Source organism: Anas platyrhynchos, chromosome 2, assembly GCF_047663525.1.
Source record: "Anas platyrhynchos isolate ZD024472 breed Pekin duck chromosome 2, IASCAAS_PekinDuck_T2T, whole genome shotgun sequence".
NCBI lineage: Eukaryota > Metazoa > Chordata > Aves > Anseriformes > Anatidae > Anas > Anas platyrhynchos.
In genome coordinates this window covers 91,080,321-91,095,771 of record NC_092588.1, presented here as the reverse complement: position 1 = coordinate 91,095,771, position 15,451 = coordinate 91,080,321, and the positions used below count along the sequence as shown (strand labels likewise).

General features: G+C 37.1%; 1 protein-coding gene across 3 annotated transcripts in view; it reads left to right on the top strand.

Moving 5' to 3' along the window:
- LOC110352209 (uncharacterized) overlaps positions 1 to 9,047 on the top strand; it is a 218,199-nt gene extending 209,152 nt beyond the window's left edge. For all 3 annotated transcript variants that reach the window (XM_072033095.1, XM_072033096.1, XM_072033097.1), the window contains 2 exons: positions 6,495 to 6,639; positions 7,641 to 9,047. In XM_072033095.1, the coding sequence (XP_071889196.1) occupies positions 6,495 to 6,639; positions 7,641 to 7,669 (174 nt within the window). In that variant the 3' untranslated portion in view covers positions 7,670 to 9,047. The remainder of the gene's footprint in view (positions 1 to 6,494; positions 6,640 to 7,640) is intronic.
- The last annotated feature ends 6,404 nt before the right edge of the window (positions 9,048 to 15,451 follow it).

Sequence of the window (15,451 nt, the reverse complement as noted above, 5' to 3'; positions counted from 1 at the left end):
TGGCTTTTTAATTTCAATGACTTTCTGGAATCATACCTGAAAGAGCTGTAACACCTCTTCTTAATTACTAGAATGGGACCTCATTAATTCAGACATTTGGGGACTGATGTCCTTCAATCAGATGTGCAGCACCTACTGTTGTTACAGCATGATTGCTGCTTGGTATTGGTAGTCTTCCACAGAAACAATGTGTATTTCAATACTACAAGAAAACAAGCAGTTTGGCAGAAAACAGCACAGAAACTTTTAGAAGTGTGTACAAATGTAAACATTGTTGAGAGCATGAAATGTAGTTTATTAGCATTGAACTAACTGAGGTGTATGTGCAGGCTAGCGAGTTCTGGTTATTGGGGTGGCAGTATGTCCCTCCTCAAGGATACATGACATATGAGAACATTATTTAAATCACAAGGACGAATTCTTCCTCAATTTCATGTGTCCAGCTCTCAGTGACTTCAACCTCAGTGCTTCAAACCAATCTTTCTCTATCTGCAAATATTCTTTGACAGACATAAAAGGAATTCTGCATAATTTTGCTTCAGCGTCCTTGGCTGCTTGTAAGGAATTTACACTATATTAGCTACCTAATACTAATCATTTTTACTTCACTGAAAAAAAAAAGGCAAGTTTTTCTTACAGTCCTAGTTCAGCAAGGAACTCAGTGTGAATTTCTCGTAAGCCAAGGAGCCAAAAGTCACTTTGATGTTATTATTATTACTTTTTTACGGTAAGTGAGGCCTGCTACTAAATGCTATGTACAGAAGTATACTGTGCAAGAATAAATGGTTCTCTATGTAATAACTGCTTTAAAATATGTATATTTTTCTAGGGATGGTATTCCCATTAAAGGTCTAACTTTGCTGGTAGATAATATATGTGTATTTTTATACACACACATGCACACATATATATATAGTCTGGTATGAGAAGTAGTTTTATAGGTTTCCTAAGCAGAAAGCAAAAATAACTGTTTTAAAATGAACATTAAGTACAAGGTGACACGTATAAATTGCCATGGAAATGTTAAATAAAAAGATTTTTTTAATTTGTAGCATAAAAATTATAGAGGTTAAACTTGTAACTGTAGTCCTTTTTATCATAAGCATTGTAAAACTCTAAGAATTCTCATGTAGTAAAACCCATTTTCCATTTTACCTATAATATATTTCTCCTTTATAGTTTTCAATTTAGGTGTTGGTTAACCAAGAAATGACCTTCCCAAAATAAATCACTTTTCATGCTTTCCCTCATTCATTAATCTTATGTTATTGTAATATACAGGAAATTATTTTTAGCATTTTAAATGTATTTGAAATCCGTGCACAGAAAAGTTAATGATAGTGATAACTGTTTAGCTGTCTACATGGTGATAACACCAACTTGGTGATTTTTATCTCAACTTTTGCTGACTGGAGTTGATTTCTCATTAAAAGGTCAAAGATAAGTCACTTTAACTCAGCAAAAAAATCAGTTTCTTATTAAAGGCCTAGTAAAGCTCAGCACTGTAGAAAAACTTTTAGTATAGTATGATTTTATCTATCAAATAAATCTACACAAATGACACAAGGATTCATCCGATTTAAACTTCCTGGATAAAAGAGGTCTGTTTTCCCTAATTATCTGAGAAGTACCTAGTAGTAATAGGATAAGACAGCATAGGTGACCAGCCAATTACTTAGTTTAAGCTATTTACATCAATCCATATGCTATAAATTATGTCTAAATTCTCTTGCATTTCTGGAAAAGTGAATAAAATCATATAAGTTTATTTTGAATACAAGATCAGATATGGTATACTGAGTGACACTTAAAAAGAATGAAACAGTAACCATAGCTTATTTTCTGAAGCAATCTTGACACTAATGCTAAATTACAGCTTGGAAACATCTAGCATTTTACCTTTATGAGAAAAGGCTTTTTACATATTTAACGTAATTCTAGGGAAAATATACTGGAATTATGTATAAAGATATGTACACTGTAACCAAAGGGCATTTATATTCCCCTGTAGAATACTTACAACAATTTTATTGCTATTTGGTGTCATTTTCTAACAGATATAAAATACAGCCAGTAAACAAACTAGACTTTAGATTTAAGCTGACAGCTGTTCTTTCAGAAGCAATATTCAGATATTTAATCTTAAGAATACTGAATATTTTACAATTGTTTGAGCAAACCATATCTTTAGCATGTGAAGGACTGTGTGTTTTTATATACAGTTCTTGGATCTGATAATGACAGTAAAAACCAACCTTAGAATAATCCACAGATTTGTCACTCCAATGTATTCCCTGGGCAAATCAACAAATTGCCTCATGTTTTATTCTTAATTCCACAAATTCTTTTTATATACTCAATGTTACTATGAATACTAGTCCTGTTTTTTTTTTTTTTGGTTTTGTTTTGTTTTGTTTTGTTTTCCCTATATGTACGTAAGCCATACAGCTGGCACCAGTAGAATTTATGCATGTATCTGAGTGCAGATTTTTCTGGGTCTAACTTTGGTAATGGAATGAATTGGCCAAGTTGAATACAGAATCCCCACATACAGGTTGCATAAGGAGTGCTTACTGCAGTGGTCACTAAAGATTTATGAAGAAGTGAAAGAAGGAGGATTGCTCTAGTTCAGTGACTGAAATCGATGTATTACCTTATGGCATCATTGTCAAATGGCCTCACCATATCAACAGACCCTGCAGAGGGAGCAGGAAAGATCTGGCCTTTCTACACCATGTATTGGATAAGCTGAGGTGTGTAGTGAAGCCTTCCTCGTGAGGATTGGGCAAAGGTGATTCTTTGGTGTAAATTGCCTTATGTTGGTTGGCTTCAGCAGCATCATGCCAGATCATTTGCAATCACAGCCAGTTTACAGTGAGTTGGTTTCCTGAGTTGCACCCTGCGCAACAGAGTGCAAATTAGAGTGGCAAAGGTTTACCCCAGACTGTGTAGCAAGAACAATTCCACCCACATAAATGCATCATATGTGCACAAATTCCTGGGTTGAACGGGCTTCACCATGTGCTGCCTTGCTGACTCTGAGATCTATTCTTGCCTTGTTGAAGCCAAGTAATATTTTTCAACTGTGTTCATCAGGAGGATGATCACCATTGTTTCATATCAATATACACTGAGTTGGGAATCAGTTGGGAATCATACATGATAAAAGTCAGCTAAGGGATACTCCCCTTGGAATAAGCAATCAAATTAGTACAGCCTACAAAGATACAGACCTTCAGTTGAGGTTCATGGCAGTATAGTTCCTCTGCAACTAAGAATTAAATCAGAATATTTAAAGCTATATTTACCAGTATATATTTTTCCTTTACTGATGTAACTCAATTGAAGATAGTCAGTTTAAGACATGAAATAGTTGTCCAGGTGGCTCTTTTCACCCCAATGAAAAGATGAGAGCATTCAGAAGAATTTCCTGGAGAAACCTTGAATTTGTATGCTTTTCTCTTAAATTGACTCAGTTCATCCTGCACATGTCATTTCTGTCCTGAAATGAACACAGTATTTTGTTCCATGTCTTTGTGGTGGCTAAGCTAACCCATTGCTAAAGAGGAAAAGGATGCACACACTGCATCTCAGCTGAGAAGTTATGCATGAATACGTGCAGTTTCTGGTTGTTTACTCTTTCAGGTGTAAGACTGAGTCCTTTTATTTTTTAATTTCCCAGTAAATTGAGGTATAGTCTTAAATGGAAACTGGCTTAATACATTATCAGCTGCTGTCAAGGTTATGGTGATTCATGCAGCAGGACAGAAATACAGAAGGCAGCATGTGGCCTCTCTCCAGTTTTCTTCAAATCCCAGGTTTGGTCTACTCCCTGCTTCAGAAACCCACAGGGCCATGGGAAACAAGATGTGTTTCCAACAAGTCCTGTCTATCTGCAGTCGAGGCCATGGTCTCAGAACAAGCAGGAGAGTGATTAGACAGGTCCACCACTGGCTCTCAGCAGGATGTGCAAGCTTTCAGGTAACTGGCAGATGACAGAAATACCTACACTGTGGCATTATAGCCTTGTTCTACATACATGTAATCCTCAATGTTAAATCATGCTGGCTTCTTTATTACTGACATAGAGCATAGGGTGAGGAGAAAGGGCTACATACCCAGCCAACATACACATAAATATTTTAAGGGCATGGTTATTTACATTTATTTTTCCATTGGGACCTGTGGAGTTGGAGCTGCTTTATTCAAATGTTCACAGAAGAGATGGGAAAGCACATCCATTCAGTCTGAGGAAACACCCATGAGAAAAATGTCATATCACTGTAGTTGTACTGCATAACAAACATCAGTGCTGGTAATTAGAGGGTACTTTTAAAGTGTTATTTTGTATCCAAACTATTCCCTTTCAGTTCTAAAACACTTTAAACACCTAGATGTGCTGTACTTTCAGTGATTTTCTGAATGGCTTTATGTTGTGAGTTTACACACACTCATTGCAGCAGAATGTATTTTGTACTCTTAAATGCTTATAATCTTTCACGTGGTTTTAAAATGTAGTTTTACGTGGATCAGCAGTAAAATCTCTGAAGTCAAAGGATAATTGCCAATACAGCATTAATTTATTTTACCTCCTCCCCCCCCCCCAAAAAAAAAAAAAAACTTTAAAAAAGTACCTTGCAGCTACAGAGATTGACAAAATGCATCAATTATGTTTTTGTTCACTTTATAATTACACTGCAGTAAGTGCACAGTGAACTTTCCTACACAGTTGATTAACCATAAGGTTACTGCTATTAAGTTACTTTCATAAACAACTTGGAATTTAATAACAGAACTCTGCACAACATCTGATCAAGTCTAAAAATCTAACATATCCATACAAACTTCAATTTAAAGTATGCAAGTAAACAGTAGCACCTCAAGTGTAGCAAAGGGTTTCCATTATTTTGGTCAGTGGGTATGGGAATGACCAGATCTGTAGGAGGTTTTGGTGTGTTAACCAACACCAACAGACAGGAACTATGTGCACCTTCTGTATTTTTTTTTTCATAGAAATTAGTGTTCCAGCATCTAGGGAATGTTTATGGGGTTTTTCTTCAGATTAGTGCAACAGAAAAAAAAAACAAAAACCACCAACCTGCTGTTACTGTTAGTTCAATGATGATTCACGAGCCCTATTTCTCTTCTGTCTTCTTGAGTTTGTATTTTGAAAAAGCGTTGTGAAGCCACGCTGGTGATATCCTTGAAGTTAATTTATACCACAGATAATAACAGATAATGACAATCTAAACCTAGACTACCTCTTTTTGTAAAAGAAGGAAATTAAAAATAAAGTAATAGGTGTTTTGTGTAAGTAGTAGCTAAGTAAGAAGACAGTGTAGCCTGTTGTGAGGAAACTTGCCTAGGATGTAGGATGCACGAGATCACTCCAACATTCTGCCAGAATTTTTAACAAGATCAGAGGATGTCCTCTACTTTACCTGTATACGCCAGTTCCAAAGGTAACAGCACTTCCCAACTTCATAAGGTACCAAATACAGACGTACAACAAGATGCTTCATCAAGAGGATGGTATAAGCGGATATAAGATACTTCATCAGAGGAATAATAAAAGTACATAAAACTGCAATAGAAATTGGAGCTTATTCCTGTACATAAACTAATGTTTGTGTAATTTATTACAGCTGTACTAAAACAGGTTGAAAATAGAAAAATTCATTACAAAACTACTTTTTTACTTGAGCAATCCACTTTTGTCTGTGCTAGCATTTGAGTAACAGCAGCTAGACAGGGCTGAGGGTCTGTTACTTCTCATTGTCATAAATTTCTGCTCACATTCAGCTGAGTAAAATCTCTCTTATATGGGCCCTCCAGAAAGTGAATGGAATCAGAGCCAGGGCACTCTTGTGCAACATGCCACCCACATGACACAAGCAGAAGATCTAATGTGATGTGGTAACTACTAACCAGCCAAGCTGGAGCTGAGGCTTCTAACCAATTTCTAGTTCTATAACACATCATATTCTCCTCATGGCCACAATTTTCCTCTTTGAAGGTCTATTCCTTATTCACTCAAATCTTCTCCATGTGTCAAGAATATCGTAAGAAGAAAATATTAAAGCAACGGGCATAAAAATCCCCACTCCACTGTTTTACTAAAGCATTTAGAATCTGAGAAAAAATTAGGTGAATTCACATTTCACATGCGTTTAAATTGCTAATCTCACTGCTATATCTGTATTAGTGAATACATTTACAGTAACTTTTACTTTATAATATTTTGGCAGAACTGTTATAAAAATTGTTATAAGGCCTAGGAGTGGAACTGAACCATGAAAGCTAAAATGTAAGCTGCTGTAAAGCGGGGTTATTAGTATGACAAAAAAATTTCACACACAAAAAAGCTTCTAAGCCACAATATTTTGAAAGTAAGAAGAGAGAGGTGGGGAAGTGCAATCAAAGTCATCTCTGTTCACTGATATTTCACTGTACGCTGCCATAATAATTTGTTGTTTGTCTGTTCTCTTTTTCAGGCATTTGGTGATATTACTGGAATAAGTCTTCTGTGTAATGAAGTGAGCACAGCTCAGGAACACGTAAATAAAATGGACAGTATGCTTCATAGATCTTCAGATACCAAGTTGAAGAAGAGAAAGAGGAGTGTGGCTAGGTGGAAAGGTATTATTTTCAGTTTCTGTACCTAGATGGAAAGCAGTACTGATACCTAAACACAAAATTATAAGAGGTACAAAAGGAAACAGGTCATCTGAAAACAAGTTTTCCCTTGGAAAGACCAGAGTATGATTTGTTAGGGAGGAAATTTCACAGTGGTGTTTTCTAGCAAGTCTTCCTCCTTAGGTAGTACCAAAGGTCTGTCAGAAGAGTCCTGAAGGCTGAGGAGCTGTCATTCATTACTCAGGCCCAGTCACGCTTTCCATTCTGCAGCTCAGGATAGCAGTAAAGCAACCCCAGAGCAATCTATCTGGAGCAAGGGCTAGCATTACAAGTGTGCTGAGGGCAGGTGTAAATCAGCTACTTAATTTGTAATTAGGTAGATGTCCACACATACTGGTCTGGGTGCAAAAGTCCAAAAGCATCTGCTGTGATGGCTCCAATCTCTCAGACTTGCACTGTATTTTTCACTGTGTGAAAAATTTTTCACAGTGAAAAAAACAGGGTGAAAAATTCCATTGACTACACTGATGAAAAGTGCACATATATGTCAAATTATTAAGTGAAGTTGCTGCCTATCAAAGGTAGTGTCAAGGTGTTTGATAACAGAGAATTATAGAACACACAGGGTGTCCATAGACTTCCCTATTACTGCAAGATAACACTTTCCTCTTGGTTCTTTTGCAAGATCTCAGTACCAGGTATGGCTTCACCAGATCCATGCACTTATCTGAGACTTTTCAGTGTGAGTTTTCTAATGCCTTCTCAGGAACAAAGGTTGGATAAAAGTGTATTGTGTTACTTTTAAATCCATGGTAATCTTGTCTGCTGACAGAGGAGCCTTGGAAAGTTCACATATGCACAGAAGGCATAGTTTTTTAAATGAAAATAGATTAATTTAGTGTATGGACTCTTGCTTATGTGCCATTCTTGTTGGGGTTATTGGTACACTGTGATCCATGAATTTACAATGTCTTTCTCTACATCTTTTTTTTTTTAATCTTCAGGAAATCACGTTGCTTCCAATAAGAGCTAATTCCTGGAGGACTGCATAGTTCACAGAATTATTTACACCCTGATTTACATCCATACTATGATTACTGTCTGACAGGATTTATGGTTCTGATGTCCACACTTCTGTGCATACAGAATTGTCCTGCAAATGCACCATTCATTACTCTTCTATAGCTTCAACTAACGTTTCACTGTGGGGAGCTCATTGGATCTGTTCATAGATCTGATATCTAGTAATTTTATAAGACTTTTCCTTCCAGATAGTGGGACATTCCCACACTTCTCGGGTTTGCTTATACCTGCTTTCCACTGTAGTGGTAGGGAAAATGTTGCTGATTTCTTTCAAGTTTCATGAATCAAACATTGCTGGTGTTTTCAGTAATTGTTCAAAAACACAACACTATAGTAATTGCAAGGTTACAAAGATTCCTAGAAAAGGAGCAATGATGGCTTCATGCCATGAAATACCACAGGTTCTGAAGCCAAGTCCCAACAGGCTGCGAAATTTATGAGATCCCAGAGGAGAACATCTTGCTGGGGTCTTAATGTTAATCAAACCTACTTCTCTGGAAGTTACAACAACTTAAAGCCTCACGTTTTCTTATCAGTATTCAAGTATTTCTCATTAGTTTGAACCAGTCAGTGCCTATTCTATTTGGCTTCACGCAACTGCATAAGAAACGGAAGTCCATGCCCCAAGGCAAGGACTACAAAAGACAGCAGAAGGAGATGGTGGGAAGAGGAACAGAAGCAAAAAAGGTGAAGTCATTCTTCCAAGGTCATGGAAGTCAGCAGCAAATGAAGAAATAGATGGCAGACAGCCCATGCCCTGACTCCTGGTATTCCCTGTGCTAGAATCCTTTTTGTCCTAAAAATTCAGACAGAAAAAGGAAGAGTCTTAGTTTTCTGCAATTTTGAATCATTCATGTGGAACAGTTAGTTAATCAAATAACATAAGTATTGGTGACATTTTTCCAACTAGTATGTTTTTCTGGTGTCTGTGTGTTTACACTGATCTGTAAAAACTTTTTCAGATGCACTTAACTTTGTAAGATATATCCTGATGTTTTAAACATTGTTGATTAATTTTGTTATGTACATCTATGGTTCTTATCCATCTGAATAATTTTTAAATGTTGTTAGGTAGCAACCTGGAGATTTAAATGTCAATCCTGAAAACACTATTTCTTTGGGTTTGCAGTGTAATGATTTGGTTTCCATTTTTTCCTACTTCTAATTGACTTGTGAGCGTACATGTGTGTGTGTTACATTATGAAAGAATGGTGTTAAAATTATTCTGAATACCTATAAGCAGTGATTTAATTGCTGTGGGTTCTATTGCATCAGGTATCACTTGGATAGCTTCTGTCCATCATACAGGAATAAAATTGCCTTATTCATTTTTGCTTTGCCTGTTGACATTTCAAACCATAGCATATAATTTTGAAAAGGAAGCTAAATGAAGAGAGGCTGTCCAGTCCTATGTTTTTCTTTTTTTTTTTCCCTGTGGAATTTTTCTACCTGAGTGGAATTCACTTTTTACCAATTGCCCCAGCATCTGACAAGAAGCGACAAAAACAGTGTGGTGGAGGTCACTAGGATTGTGTATATGACTGTCCTCAGCTATGAGTTGTGGTGTTTCTTTTCAACCTCCTGCTGCTTATGGGTGACAGTACCAAATAGATAGACTACTGTAGGCAGCATTGTGCTTGGCCCATCTTCTTGGCCTAGGCCAAGCACCATTTATGTTTTTGAACATAAATTAATATAATTGTAAAAATCCATTTGGGTAATAGTATATCCTAGGTTGCCCATCATTGATTTAAGACACTTCAATCTGGATTTGTAAGATTTTGACTTCATTATAGGTATTATGCTAGTATTTAGTTTTATAGAAATACTGAATCTTATTTGTGGAGGTGGATGACCTCTCTTTCAGTTCTGATAGGACTATATTTATTTTTTAACAAATGTAGAACTGGGCTTGAGTCTCTATTTCTCATGAAAGACTTGGTCCACCATTTTTATCCCCTCAGTTATCTTGACATGTTTCCACTGGCTTTCATCTGATCTGGGAGCTACAATTCTGCAACAGTACCTGTTCTTGAAAGCTGAGTTTAAAGTAGGTTTAAATATTAACTAAATTTATCTTATCTTTTTTTTTTCTTGTCTTTTTTCCTGAAAGTGTAGCATACTACCTATTAATTTTGATTACTTGCATCCTGTGAGTTCCTGTGGTTGTTGGTCAGTATACAATAGATGTTACTTGGCTTTGAAATGATTTTCCAAAGTGCTCTTATCAGCAACATAATCCATAATGCTTAGTAATAGTTGGATAGTAATTGCTTGCCTATGCAGTGTTCCTTTACAACAATTTTCTCCCATGTAGCTATATATATGTAGTCATTACTGAAAAGTGTAAATAAAGAATCCTTTTAGTGGTGTAGTTTCCCTAGGTACCTACTGTGCTCTTATTATCTAAAACATACTCCCCATCTGTAGTTCTGTTCTATTAAAGGATAAAGACATAAGTATGAATTAAAAATTAAAATGCTTGTTGTAGATTGGAGTTCAAGGTCTATTAGAATATATCTGGTGCTAGGCTCACAGTACAGTAGATAGATTAAGCACCAGTTAAGGAAGGGGATGAAAAATGAGTGATTTTCATCATTCAGTTAAATATAGTGCTAAGTAGTATGTGCTAGCATTAAAAGCAAATTACTTAGCACTTCACCAATCACAGCATGAGAGCATTCCATTGGAAGCAGTATTTCCACTGATGCTCAGTCCTCAGTTTTATTAAATAAATCAGCTGTTAATGCTTAAGGAAGCAGTCGAAGATGTATTGCTATGAGAATAAAAAGATCGAAAATGTAAAAATAAAGAGAAGCAGTACCTCATTTTAATTAAATGTCCTAGGGAAACCTCCCTGTCTCTTAAAAACAAAAGTCTAAAGTGCTTGTAGATCTGTAATACCTTCTTCAGGTCTTCCTTTCTTACTAATGAATATGACCTTTCTTTTTTTTTTTTTTTTTTTTTTTCTCTATAATGACATCTTTTTTTCTCATAAATCTGCTGCCATGTCACTGAACACTTTGATGAGCTTTTCTGATCCCCTCTTATATCTCTTTGATAGGATATTATTAACCACTAATCTAGAAACGAGGAGCCTGATCCTCGGCACAGATATTTTATTGCTACTCAGTCAGAGATCATGGAGATCTGAAAATTTACACCAGCAGAGGTTTTGGCACTGAGGGCTACCTTTATATGATGCAGCAATATTATTTCCTCCACAGCTGTTGGGAACAAGGTTTTGCAAAACATCTGCTGTCAGCATATATGGAAGCTGGGAGCAGTCACAAGTTTTAGACCATTTCTAAGCCTTAAACTGGCAGGAGCCATGCAGTGAAGGTCCTGGGAGTGACACAAACTGGAGATGGCTCAGGGTCTGACCAATAGCTGCATCTTCACCAGCAAGATCAAATATTAAAAAGAGAGAAATGTACAGTTCAGATCTCAAAATGAAGAGATTAGGGAGAGCATGGATGAAACTAGTTTGGATCCTTCATTTTCCACCTTGGTGTCACTCCTAGAGGATTCTTACTTTGAATTTTCTTCAATGACTGGGTTAGAAAGTTGTTTTATTTTCAAAAAGAAAGGAGTACAAAACAGGGGACAAACAAAGACAGAGAAGAAAACAAAGAATCTAATGTAAGTACTAATTGCAGGAGTTCATACATGGAATAAAATACCAACTATTTCAGTATTGATTTTAAAAACAATTGTTTCCTTTGGTCAAGAGGGGAAGGACATGAAACAATCAGCTTAAATTATTGCAAATACTTTTTTTTTTTTTTTTTTTTGAGATAGGGCAACTGACCATACTGAAGGAATAAGCTATGGCTTATCTATTTTAAGTAAAAAGGTTAGCTGGGGATGTATTGAGTTTTCTTCTGGCACTACATTTCTGGAGTTCAGTAAAAAATCTGCAACAAAAACCAGTACCTTTTCCATTTGTGCTTAACTTGAGTGAAATCAATATAGATTTATACAGAAGAAATTTTTCCACTGATAGCGTAGGATAATGATATTTGACCTGGAAGAAATATTTCATAAAGTCTTGGCATATTTCAAAATGTTTCCTTGTGAAAAAAATGTCAATCTTTTACAACATATGTTCTAAAATAAGGCATGTAAACAGTACTTCCTTCTCTTGGTACAGCAGATTTTCATAGTCACTTGCCTATTTTCTTTTACTTAGATATGCACTCATAAGTTTGGTTTTCTTGTTTTACAAGATATTTATTCAAAGTTCCTCTTAATGCTCAAATGTTAAAACAACATGATTTCTTTTTGGTACCAATACAACATTTCCTTCTAAAAATATTTAATAATATGTAATGTTTAACTTAGCTTTCAAAATACAGAATCCCTTTTTTTCATTTTCTTGGCTGACATGTACTAGTTATGATGGATCTTTTCCAGGTATGCCAATCCTATCATATACACTAATATGAAATAATGACACGAGGTTGACTTAACTAGGGATAATAGGGCATATTTCTAAAACATTCTGTATGGAAGTTACATGCATCGACCTTGCTACTTGTTAATGGAATTGGTGAAGTTCCTCATCTGCACTAAGACATATTTATAACAGCCTTGTACTTCAAAAGTGTAGGGTTCTTACATGATATAATAAGAAAAAAATTAAAGAAAAAAAAAAGACCCCTGAACAGCATTGTTTCAGATTCATTATAGAATTTCATCATGCAACAACATTGAATTTGGAGCAATAAACAGTTATCTTTACATCTAAAACTGGTGTGTAAATGTGTAGGGTAATGTGTAGAGAATGAAAGTAAGACAGATTTCAGTGGCAAGGCTCTGTATTTCAAACCTTTTCAGTGGTTTGTCTGCTGTCCATGCCAAGTCTTCATTTCCCATCTTTTAATTAAAAATTGTTTTTTGAAGGCTTTTTCAATTTTCCACAAATATTATCTGTGAATATTAGATATATTTTAAACTATCTGAGAACTACCTTCTTTTTGTAGAATATTTCCAGAGGTGGAAAATATTAAAATCTTTAAAGTGTTGGGTAGAAATTGGCTTACAGACAACTATTTTTCCTTTATTTCCAGGTTTCCATTTTGAATTGCTCATCTAGTGTCCAAACATTTTGTGGACAGCTGACACTGGAAAGGTTACCATATTACATTGATCTTTTAATGACTCTTAAATGCTGCCTTATGCCTATGAATCAATGGCCTTATGCACACAAACACAGCTAATGAGGGCTGGGTTAAGGACTAATTAAGCAAGCTGGACATCCATAAGTCCATGGGTCCTGATGGGATGCACCCATGGGTGCTGAGGGAGCTAGAAGAAGTCATTGCTAGGTCACTCTCCTTCATCTTTGGTAAGTCATGGGCATCAGGAGAAGTGCCTGAGGACTGGAAGACAATACATGTCACTCCTGTCTTCAAAATGGGCAAGAAAGAGGACCTGAGTAACTATAGACCAGTCAGCCTCACCTCCATAGAATCACAGAATCATAGAATATCCAAGTTGGAAGGGACCCACAAGGATCATCAACTCCAGCTCCTGGCACCACACAGGTCTACCCAAAAATTCAGACCATGTGACTAAGTGCACAGTCCAAACATGTCTTAAATTTGACAGCCTTGGTGCCATGACTACTTCTCTGGGGAGCCTGTTCCAGTGCACAACAACCGTCTCGGTGAAGAACCTCTTCCTGATGTCTAGCTTGAATCTTCCCTGCCTCAGCTTGACACCGTTCCCACTGGTCCTATCACTGGTCAGTCTCTTTAGCTTGGAGAAGAGGAGACTGAGGGGTGACCTTATCAATGTTTATAAATATGTAAAGGGTGAGTGTCAGGAGGACAGAGCAAGGCTTTTCTCAGTGACATCTAATGATAGAACAAGGGGCAATGGGTGCAAACTGGAACATAGGAGGTTCTGCTTAAATAGGAGACAAAGCTTTTTCACAGTGAGAGTGACAGAGCACTGGAACAGGCTGCCTAGTGGGGTTGAGGAGTCTCCTTCTCTGGAGACTTTCAAAACCCGCATGGATATATTCCTGTGTGACATGATCTAGGTGTTCCTGCTCCAGCAGGGGGATTGCACTAGACGATCTTTCAAGATCCCTTCCAATCCCTAACATTCTGTGATTCTGTGTGATCCTGTAATCAGGAACATAATGTTTTTACCTAGTCTGGGGCTGTACTTAGAAGTGGAGGTCTTGTCTGTACTCCTCTGACAGCCAGAGAGATTTTACAGAGAATACAAAAAGGCTACTAGAGGCATAATGTGGTCCAGAAAGAAAATGGTTACAATACTAGTAAAATAAAATATTTAGAGCTGTTGCATTTAGATTTCTAATATTTAGCCTTCCTCTTCTGCCTTTGCTATTGCTGTGGACACAAGATCTCCTCTGAGCACAGCTGTGCCACCCAAAGACATCATCTGCAATTGCTTTTTTTGCACAGATGTTGCACCCATGAGAACTCTCTCTCATCTGTTTCAGGATGAGCAAATACCTTTTGTTACACCATTCAAGCTTTGCAGAGCCATTTTAACTGAGACAGGTGAGAGAACAGTCACATGAGCAGCTCCAACAGCAGATCTGAGTGCATTAATCTTTGGGAGAAGGGTAGTGAGGACTGGTGAGAGTGATGCTGTTATTCCTTTATCCAGCACAGCTGGAGTTGAAATGGATTTCTGCTTTGTGTGTGTCTCTGTGTTAAAAATGCTAATTTGGAAGTCCTGTGTTTCTTATTTGACTGAAAAGTTGTGAATGGAAAGAAAGATCTTTGAGGTGGGAGTTCTGAAGGGATGTTAAGTGATTGGGGATGATGTACGATCTATATTAGCAGTAGCACAGTACAGCAGGAACAGGTCCAGAGAGGAAAACGGTGTTGAAGGTCTGGTGTCCGTAGCATGTCCATGCCATCATGGGAGTTTACTTCAGACTATTCTAACCTGGTCCTATGGACCTGTTAGGTGTTGGAGTAAGCTAGGTTTATTCCTGGAATAAACTTTCAGAAATAAATTATAATATACTTCCAGCCTAATTGCAACTAAGGAACCCAGTGAGTGTGCACCAAGACTGCCACACTGTGAACAAAGCTCAGTTAGTGGGGACAACTTGGAAGGTTTGCCCAGAAAAGCTCTTCTAAGTCACTAATGGAGGACCCTTCAAAGCTACCCAAGCCACCTGGGTAGGCAAGACACAAAATGTCCATTTAATGGATCAAAGTTTATGGCTGTCCACTAAAGGAACCTAATCAGCACTATCGTGGCTTATACTCCCAATCCTGCTAGGGGTGTCAGCAAAATCATTAAGTAGCTCTATATTTTAATACTCGTAAATAGTCCTAAGTTATTAGCCTTCCCTCTAATATCACTGGTGATATATATCTTCTTTCAGCTTTGTCAGCATGTATGGGGAACACACTGATTCTAAAAAGGCAACTATGTTGTTGGTTATACCTTTGGCTTTCTCTAGTATACTTGCCAGTCAATCTTTGTAGCTGTGCCTGCTTGCATACAGTGGATGATGGGGAGTCCCATTCACTCTTCACACTGCAGCCCTTTGTTGCACACTTAGCTGGGCTTATGCAGTCCTAGCTGTTATATTTGCAGTTGTGGTGAAACAAAAAGATGCTGTGAACGATACGGGTTCAAGTGAAGGACCTGACCTTATGACTTCTCAAGGTTTCTGATCAGGTGGAACCTGAATAAGAGAGGAAAGGAGCTTCATAGAAGGTCAGATTCAGAG